Source organism: Nicotiana sylvestris, chromosome 1 (genome assembly GCF_000393655.2).
Source record: "Nicotiana sylvestris chromosome 1, ASM39365v2, whole genome shotgun sequence".
In the NCBI taxonomy this organism is placed as follows: Eukaryota; Viridiplantae; Streptophyta; class Magnoliopsida; order Solanales; family Solanaceae; genus Nicotiana; species Nicotiana sylvestris.
This window is the reverse complement of record NC_091057.1, coordinates 134,490,695-134,500,655: the sequence shown is the minus strand read 5'-3', so window position 1 is coordinate 134,500,655 and position 9,961 is coordinate 134,490,695. Positions and strand designations below refer to the sequence as shown.

Below are 9,961 nucleotides of genomic sequence, written 5' to 3'. Positions count from 1 at the left end.
CAATTACATCAGCAGGTTCATCGCTCAACTCACAGCAACTTGTGAGCCCATATTTCGGCTACTGAGAAAGGATGCTGCAGTAGGTTGGACGACAGAGTGTCAGGAGGCTTTCGACCAAATCAAAGGGTATCTGTCTAATCCACCCGTATTGGTCCCGCCTAAGCCCGGGAAGCCCCTAATCCTTTACCTGACGGTCTTGGAAAATTCATTTGGTTGTGTACTGGGGCAACATGATGACACAGGAAGGAAAGAGCAGGCCATCTACTATCTTAGCAAGAAATTCACAGTGCATGAGGTCAAGTACACTCAACTCGAGAAAACATGTTGCGCCCTAACTTGGGTAGCTCAGAAGTTGAAGCACTACCTGTCTTCATATACTACTTATCTCATATCCCGTTTGGACCCATTGAAATATGTTTTTCAGAAACCTATGCCCACGGGAAGGTTGGCAAAATGGCAAATTCTACTCACAGAGTTTGATATCGTCTATGTGACGAGGACAGCCATGAAAGCCCAGGCGCTGGCAGACCATTTGGCAGAGAATCCCGTTGATGAAAAATACGAGCCCTTAAGAACGTATTTTCCTGACGAAGAGGTAATGCATACAAATGAGTTGGAATTGCCTGAGGAACCGGGTTGGAAGCTTTTCTTCGATGGAGCTGCAAACGCGAAAGGGGTTGGAATAGGAGCAGTACTCATTTCTGAAACAGGACGGCATTATCCTGTTACGGCTCAACTACGCTTCTATTGCACCAACAATATGGCCGAGTATGAGGCTTGCATTCTGGGTTTGCGCTTGGCTGCTGACATGGATGTCCAAGACGTCTTGGTCTTGGGAGACTCGGACCTCTTGGTACATCAAATTCAGGGTGAATGGGAAACACGAGATCTAAAGCTCATACCATACCGACAATGCTTGCATGATCTGAGCAAGCAATTTCGATCGGTGAAGTTCAAACACATCCCGAGAGTTCACAATGAGGTTGCGGATGCCTTGGCCACCTTAGCATCAATGCTGCACCACCCTGACAAAATGTATGTTGATCCTCTACACATCCAGGTCCGTGATCAGCACGCCTACTGCAATGCCATAGAAGAAGAAGCAGATGGCGAACCCTGGTTTCATGATATCAAGGAATACCTCAGAATGGGGATATATCCAGAACATGCCTCTGGAGACCAAAAAAGAGCCCTTCGGCGTTTGTCGAATGGTTTCTTCCTCAGTGGAGGAGTATTGTACAAAAGAACCCCGGATTTGGGATTGTTGAGATGCATAGATGCCAGTCAAGCAACGACGGTTATGGCAGAGGTACATGCTGGAGTTTGTGGGCCACACATGAGCGGATATGTATTGGCAAGAAAGATCCTTCGAACAGGGTGTTATTGGCTCACCATGGAACACGACTGTATCACTTTCGTGAGGAAATGCCATCAGTGCCAGATACATGGAGATTTGATTCATTCTCCGCCAACAGAGTTACATACGATGTCAGCACCCTGGCCGTTTGTAGCATGGGGCATGGATGTCATTGGGCCCATCGAGCCAGCAGCGTCCAACGGTCACAGGTTCATTCTAGTGACCATTGATTACTTCACCAAATGGGTTGAGGCTAAAACCTTCAAATCAGTAACCAAGAAGGCAGTGGTGGACTTTGTTCACTCCCATATCATCTGCAGATTTGGGATCCCAAAAGTGATCATCACGGATAACGGTGCGAATCTTAATAGCAGCTTGATGAGAGAGGTATGCCAACAATTCAAGATTACACACCGCAATTCCACCCCATATCGTCCCAAGGCGAATGGAGCAGTCGAAGCAGCCAATAAGAATATCAAGAAGATACTGCGAAAGATGGTGGAAGGTTCCAGACAATGGCACGAGAGATTACCCTTTGCTTTGTTGGGTTACCGCACTACCGTCCGAACTTCCATAGGCACAACTCCTTATTTGTTGGTGTATGGAACTGAGGCCGTAATACCAGCGGAGGTCGAAATTCCGTCCGTCCGAATTGTCGCTGAAGCCGGGATTAATGATGATGAATGGGTCAAAGCTCGATTGGAATAGTTGAGCCTGATAGATGAGAAAAGATTGGCAGCAGTATGCCATGGTCAGCTGTACCAGAAGAGAATGGCAAGAACATATAATAAGAAGGTGCGCCCCAGGAAGTTTGAAGTAGGACAGCAAGTATTGAAGAAGATCCTCCCACATCAGGTCGAGGCAAAAGGCAAATTCGCCCCAAATTGGCAAGGGCCTTATATCGTGACCAGAGTATTGTTCAACGGTGCTTTGTATTTGACAGATGTCGAAGGTAGATGTGTCGACATGGCTATCAATTCAGATGCAGTCAAGAGATATTATGCGTAATTTCTTTAATTATGGCAATTTTGGTTTACTTGTTTGTATTTGGCATTTATTGGATAATGAGATAACGGAGGCAATTCTTTCTTCTATCTGAACACTTTTTAACCCTTGCTTCCCCCTTTGAGCCTTAAGTTATTCTTTCATACCCCTCTTTTGGAATCACTAATGGAAAAGACAAAAAAAAAGAGAAAAGAAAGGAAAAGAAAAAGAAAAAGAAAAAGAAAATGAAAAAAAGGAAAAAAAAAATCATAAGGAATATAAAACCGCGGGAACTACGTTTGACCTGATTCCTCAAAGAGGATACGTAGGCGCCTCACGGCTCGGTCATAGTATGCATCAAAGTGAATATAGGATGCATAATGTACATAGTGTGCATAATAGGCACAGTGTGCGTAACGCACATAGCGCAACATAAGTGTAAAAAAAAAATAATAGATTCCCCAAGCAAGAAAACTGGGGCAGAGGTTATGTTTTAAGTCCCAACAAAGGTTTGATTCCAAAAGTTGTAGCACATCACCCATCAAGTTATTTTCATTTTTATAGCCCTTCTTTAACTCCCCACCAAAACCAACATCAACGTCCAGAAGACCTCCCGATCAATGTTCAAGAGATGTCGAGTCAGGCAAATAAGGTCGAGAATAATACACTGATCCCCAGCAAAGAAGAGGATCGTAAGACTGGGAGCGAATCGATGGTCAAAGGAATCACCAGAAGAGAGGGTCGTATCTACAACGCCCCGATTCCTCGAAAGAAATAAAATGAGAGAGTCTTATCGGTGAAAACCTTCATAGGCACCGAGAGGCGATGTGAGATGAGGGATATGAAATGAGAGAGTCTTATTGGTAAAAACCTTCACAGGCACCATAAGGCGCCCGGAGATGAAAGAAAGGAGAGAGTCTCATTAGTGAAAACCCCTCGAAGGGCACTATGAGGCGGCAAGACAGATCAACAAAAGCGACCACATGGACAGTCAGTCATCATCCCCAGCAAGTCAGACCATCGGACAAATCGATTGATACAAATAGACTGGGTCGGGAATCTATGGTGCACGTCATGATCACGGGGACCAGTCATATCCTCCAGATAAGTTCTTTTGGGTTTCTTCCCCACCAAAATATTGGTTCAGAAAGACTTTCTCCTTTTTCTATCTTTTATTTCTTTTCCTAAGATGTGTCTTGAAAGGATTTTTCAAAGCTTACTACCAGAAACAGGAGGGGAATTCATCCAATGCAGGATAATACAAACAGTCCTAAAGGCCAATCCCAGGCAATACATTGATCATGCCCGACAATGTCGGAGGAAGTAAGCTCATAAAGGGAGTGGTTTCGGGAGTTAAAAGCAGACTCCCACAGCACGTGTTTAAAGAGAAAGCAGAAAAGGGGATTAATTGAAGGCCAATCCCCAGCAGACTAGAGACCCCCAGCAGGCAGCTTTGCCCACTAATCAATTACGGGACATAGAGCAAGAAAAGAGAAGAAAGGAAAAATCATCTGCCAGAAAGGCACCCTCTGCCACCACGATGAAAACTAATTAAATCCCTTTATCTGCTGCAGGAAAACAAAGGATTGATGATGGCATCAAGATGCAACGCCAGGGAAGTCACCAAAAACCGGGGCAGAAAATTTTCTGCCGATTGTCGAAAATTTTCTCGGAAGAACGGGGAAGCAATTTCAATACATTTAAGTTCTAGGTCGCCCACCAGTATAATGCGGGAATACATTTAAGTTCTAGGTCGCCCACCAGTATAATGCGGGAATACATTTAAGTTCTAGGTCACCCACCAGTATAATGCGGGAATACTTTTAAGTTCTAGGTCGCCCACCAGTATAATGCGGGAATACTTTTATGTTCTAGGTCGCCCACCAGTATAATGCGGGAATACATTTAAGTTCTAGGTCGCCCACCAGTATAATGCGGGAATACTTTTAAGTTCTAGGTCGCCCACCAGTATAATGCGGGAATACTTTTAAGTTCTAGGTCGCCCACCAGTATAATGCGGGAATACTTTTAAGTTCTAGGTCGCCCACCAGTATAATGCGGGAATACTTTTAAGTTCTAGGTCGCCCACCAGTATAATGCGGGAATACATTTAAGTTCTAGGTCGCCCACCAGTATAATACGGGAATACATTTAAGTTCTAGGTCGCCCACCAGTATAATGCGGGAATACTTTTAAGTTCTAGGTCGCCCACCAGTATAATGCGGGAATACTTTTAAGTTCTAGGTCGCCCACCAGTATAATGCGGGAATACATTTAAGTTCTAGGTCGCCCACCAGTATAATGCGGGAATACATTTAAGTTCTAGGTCGCCCACCAGTATAATGCGGGAATACATTTAAGTTCTAGGTCGCCCACCAGTATAATGCGGGAATACATTCAAGTTCTAGGTCTCCCACCAGTATAATGCGGGAATACATTTAAGTTCTAGGTCGCCCACCAGTATAATGCAAGAATACTTTTAAGTTCTAGGTCGCCCACCAGTATAATGCGGGAATACATTTAAGTTCTAGGTCGCCCACCAGTATAATGCGGGAATACATTTAAGTTCTAGGTCGCCCACCAGTATAATGCAGGAATACATTTAAGTTCTAGGTCGCCCACCAGTATAATGCGGGAATATATTTAGCTCTAGATTTTGGAATCAGTAGCCCCGCCTGAAGATGGAAGGTTACAACAGAGATCCCCAAGCAGGAAACAATAAAATCCCCAGCGCCAAGAAGCAGAAGGCTGCCAAAGCAAGCGCGCATTCAAAAGGAAGAAGGAACGCGTCTCAGAAGAAGCAGTTCGGAAACATTGTAGCATGCCCAGTATAACAATGTTGATGAAGAAACATACCACTGAAGAAACCATTGAAAGATTTAAAGAAGAAATCCATGTTCCCAGCAAATCAAACAAAGTGATGAAAACTGGCATTCAGAAAAGGTGAAGGACCATCATAATCTGCCAAGTTCACAAAATAAAGGTGTCAGAGGAAAGCGTTAGCCGACAAGAAAGCAAGACAACAAGAACAAGTTGGAGATAGATGAGATCTCATACTCTAGCTTAGCTTCTTGTTTTTCCTTTCAAGATCAATGTAACAAGGAGATCAGTGAGCGGTAGCATCCTACAGCAGCATGCAACAGCGCACAACAGCAGCAAGCACTACAGTCACACGGTAGTCCCAGCTACCAAAATTTCCCGAACTACATTGGCCTGATTCCTGTTCAGCCCAGGATATGTAGGAAACCTTTGAAGCAAAGGTTCGGTCAAATCTTTTTCAAAAAATGCTTCACACGGAGTACTCAGACGAGCAAAAATCGCCCGCTTTATCTTTGCGCGAAAACCCTTCGTGTCTTCGGGCAAAGAGGGGCAGCTGTAAGCACGTGATTTTTGCTTCACGGACAGTCACTCCAAAAGAAAAATAGTGACAAAGGACCTCGCTGTACAATTTTCAATTTTCCGTAACGTGTGCTGCTAGTCATGTGTGGTTCTGTCCATTTTTGCTATTTTTTACATTATTAAACAAAATACAAAATGTGTATGTAATGGTAATTAGACCATAATTTGGGGCTTGTGCTTATTTAATCGGCTGACTGTGCACGCAGCCTCGTTCCTGATTCTTAAGCATTTTCGAATGTTGTTATAGATAACTGGCAAGTACGCAATTAATTAGGACTATCTATTTTTTATTTAGTAGAGACAAACACGACAAGAAACGTAATTGCTATAGGATATCCTTTAAAAATAAGAACGAGATGAGCCTCGACAAAAATAAATAAATTTGCACAAAGCTGCGGGGCCCTCGTTAAGTGTATATTATCGAAGCATTCAGTTTCCCGGATGGGCCGTTTAGCAAATCTCACAGCCCTCCCAGAATAATAACGCGATAGTCTCTTTAAGCGCGTACTTAATAAAGTTACCTCCTTAAACTCGGGTGCACATTTATGTGACCCAAATCCCAATCTCAACGGAGTCGAAATATGTCTCTAATCGCGGGTACATTGATTGTGACGTGGTTTGAGATACATTTCCATGACGTTGCAAATCCCTTTTAAAACAATAGAACGAGATGAGCCTCGCCGAATAAAAATTCAAAATTGCGGGGCCTTCAGTAAATACTTGTTTTAAATTTGCTTAGACTCGGGGATGGACCGTTTAGCAAAATTCCACGGTCCTACCCAAAATAAATACGCTAGTCGCTTTAGGCGCGCCTTTAATAATTTAATTTCCTTAAACTCGGGTGCACATTGATGTGACCCAAATCCAAATCTCAACGGAGTCAAAGTGTGTCGACGACCATGGGTACATTGATTGTAACGTGGTTCGAGATACATTTTATAACGTTGCAATTCTTGATAAAAATAACAGTAAATGATAAAAGCGGCTGAAAGATAAAATTTGCACATAAGTTCATATTGTATGTAAAATCAGATAAATATGCCGAATATAACAGTTGAGCGACCGTGCTAGAACCACGGAACTCGGGAATGCCTAACACCTTCTCCCGTGTTAACAGAATTCCTTATCCAGATTTCTGGTACGTAAACTGTAATATAGAGTCACTATTTTCCTCGATTCGGGAATTAAAATTGGTGACTTGGGACACCCTAAATCTCCCAAGTGGCGACTCTGAAATAAATAAATGAATCCCGTTTCGATTGTTCTTTAATTGGAAAAACTCCCTTGTACCCTCACGGGTGCGGAAAAAGGAGGTGTGACACTCACCACTCTCCGGTGAGCCATCAAACGACTCAGAAGAAGCAGGAGAAGTGGGAGAGGCTGGAGTTGTAGGCTCATCTCTCAACCCAAGTCTCTCCGGGAAGTCTGGCACATATACTGGCACTGAGTCAGTCTCTAATGCCTCCCAGGAGGGCACATACTCACCCCCTCCCCCTGAGTGAGAAACAACTCTATTTGCAGCTCTGATGGTCTTCCTCATTTCCCCAATTGATTTCCGAATTGTTGGGGTCAACTTAATTTGTCCTTGTCCCCTACCCCGGGAGGACTCTACTTTCCCTTTTTGCTTCCCATTGCCGCCTCTAGATTTAACCATTTTCTTCAAACATGATCAGTGAAAAATTGTTAGTACTAATGCTAGAAGAAGCAATGCAGAAAAACCAAAGAACAATTTACAATGCATGAACAAAATTTCAGACCGCAGACCACGGAAAAAGGAGCGCAACCGCAGAGGCAATACCGCAGACCACAAAAAATGCATCGCGGCTGCGGAGGTGTGGGGATTAGACTACCCACCCTCTGATTCTATTGATCCACTCAGAGTGGTAAGTTAAGTGTGGCCGTGGTAGTTGCACCTCTGTCCGCGAAAAATCAACCGCGGCCGCAGACCCTTGTCTAGACCTCTCTGAACTTGAGCACTGCGGACCGCGAGAAAAGCATTGTGGCCATGGAGAGGCACTGCTGTTAGCAGAATTTTCCACTGCTGACCGCAGTTATCAGGACTTCCAATCTCAGATAAAACTTATGAACGCAGACCACAGAAGTCAAAAAAGGGCTCAGCAAACCTAGGGTTTCATTTGTTCATGCATTTAGCAATCTCCCTACATTTTTAAATGCCACTAGGTATTCATTAACAACTCCTAACTATTTTAAGCCTAACCTAATTAACATTAAACAGCCCTAGATCAAAATTAAAAGAAAAGAAAAGAAGAAGAAGTAAAAACAAATGTGATTTTTAGTGTTGTGTTTGTATTTGTGCGATGAAAATGGACTCTAAGTCTTGTGTTTGTGCAGCTTAGGGCGTGGATGAACAGTAGTGATTTTATTTTGAAAGTGAAATGGGCAAAAAGAGTAAAAGTTCCTATGACCGCCTATTTATAGAAAATACCCAGGGGCCCACTAAAACTTACCTAGCGCGGCCGTGGTAAATCACTGCGGTTCGCGCTTGTGAAGAACTAAAAGGGCTGCTATTCTGAGACTACTGCTAAGAGCGGAAAATATTCCGCGATTGAGCACCACTGACCGTGAAGAATGCACCGTAGACGCGGTAGAAACTTCAGAGAATTCTCATTTTGGGCTTTTAATCCTGCGTCCGCCACCAATTTTCGCCTCCGCAATAAGGCCACCACTGACCGCAAAAAAATGGAGCATTGTCAGAGGTCCAACTTCAGAGAGTGCCAAATTTTTCCAGCTTAGTCCTGTATTGCATCAAACATCCTTACACATATCTCACAATCAATTAGTTCAAAAACAAATCCTACACTAAGAATAAAATCAAAAAGAAGAAAAACACATGGGTTGCCTCCCAAAAAGTGCCTGATTTAATATTGCGGCCCGATGCAGGTTACCATCAATCACTTAAGATGGATCATTGCCACCATGTGGCTACCATCAAACTTGCCAAGATAGTGCCTCACTCTGTGCCCATTAACTCTGAAGATTTCACCATTTTTGTTTTTCAAATCAAGAGCACCAAACAGAGTCATAAGCACCACCTCAAAAGATCCACTCCATTTTGACTTAAGTTTTCCCGAAAACAGTCGTAACCGGGAGTTGAATAAAAGAACCAAGTCACCTTCTTTGAACTCCTTGATATGGGCATACTTGTCATGTAAGTACTTCATCTTGTCCTTATACAAGAACGATCTGGAATAGGCATGAAACCGGAACTCATCAAGCTCATTGAGTTGCTCCACCCAGAGATTTGCTGCAACATCCCATTCAAGATTCAGCTTTCTCAAGGCCCATATGGCCCTGTGCTCTAACTCAACCGGGAGATGGAAAGCTTTCCCAAACACCAACCGGTATGGAAACATACCAATCGGAGTCTTATAAGCAGTCTTGTAAACCACAAAGCATCATCCAGTTTCTTTGACCAGTCAATCCTATTTGCATTACCGTCTTTGATAATATGCTCTTGATCTCCTTGTTGGAGACCTCAACTTGCCCACTAACCTGAGGATGGTAAGGGGTTGAAACCTTGTGATTAACACCGTACTTTGCAATCAAAGTGTCAAATGCCTTATTGCAGAAATGAGAACCCTCATCACTGATGATTGCTCTAGGAGTGCCAAACCGAGTAAAGATATTCTTCTTGAGAAAATCCACCACACTCCGGGCCTCATTGTTGGGTAAAACCACAGCTTCAACCCATTTGAAAACATAATCAATGGCCACTAGAATGTATGTGTTGCCACATGAACTCACAAAGGGTCCCATGAAGTCAATGCCCCGCACATCAAATATGTAAACCTCAAGAATAGTAGTAAGAGGCATTTCATCCTTCTTTAAAATTCCACCTGCACTTTGACACTCATCGCATCTCTTCACAAGCTCACTCGCATTCTTGTATAATGTAGGCCAATAAAAACCATAGCTAAGTACCTTTGAATCTATCCTCGCTCCACCATGGTGACCACTGTAGGGAGAAGAATGACAAGCATCCAGAATACTCATTTACTCATCTTCCGGAACACATCTTCGGATCACACCATCATTATAGATTTTGAACAAGTAAGGCTCATCCCAGTAGTAGTCCAAGCTATCCCGTTTAAGATTCTTCCTTTGGTTAGAAGAGAGCTCACGCGAAACAATACCTATCACGAGAAAGTTGGCAACATCCGCGAACCAAGGCATGCTATTCATAAATACGAAGAGGAGTTT

General features: G+C 43.4%; 1 protein-coding gene across 1 annotated transcript; it reads right to left on the bottom strand.

Moving 5' to 3' along the window:
* Positions 1 to 8,652: 8,652 nt before the first annotated feature.
* LOC138874685 (uncharacterized) lies at positions 8,653 to 9,574 on the bottom strand. The gene is made up of 3 exons (XM_070153464.1): positions 9,506 to 9,574; positions 9,254 to 9,319; positions 8,653 to 9,138 (listed from the first exon to the last, which is right to left on the bottom strand). Exons 1-3 carry the CDS (start codon positions 9,572 to 9,574, stop codon positions 8,653 to 8,655), a joined length of 621 nt encoding a protein of 206 aa, XP_070009565.1.
* Positions 9,575 to 9,961: the final 387 nt, after the last annotated feature.

Bases quoted from the DNA above. Each gene is read 5' to 3' on its own strand.
- LOC138874685 (XM_070153464.1), bottom strand. From the start codon at position 9,574: ATGCCTCTTACTACTATTCTTGAGGTTTACATATTTGATGTGCGGGGC. The intron at 9,320-9,505 runs GTGAGTTCATGT...TTCTGCAATAAG, and splicing joins TTGACTTCATGGGACCCTTT to GCATTTGACACTTTGATTGC. The intron at 9,139-9,253 runs GTTAGTGGGCAA...GTGGTTTACAAG, and splicing joins CAACCCCTTACCATCCTCAG to ACTGCTTATAAGACTCCGAT.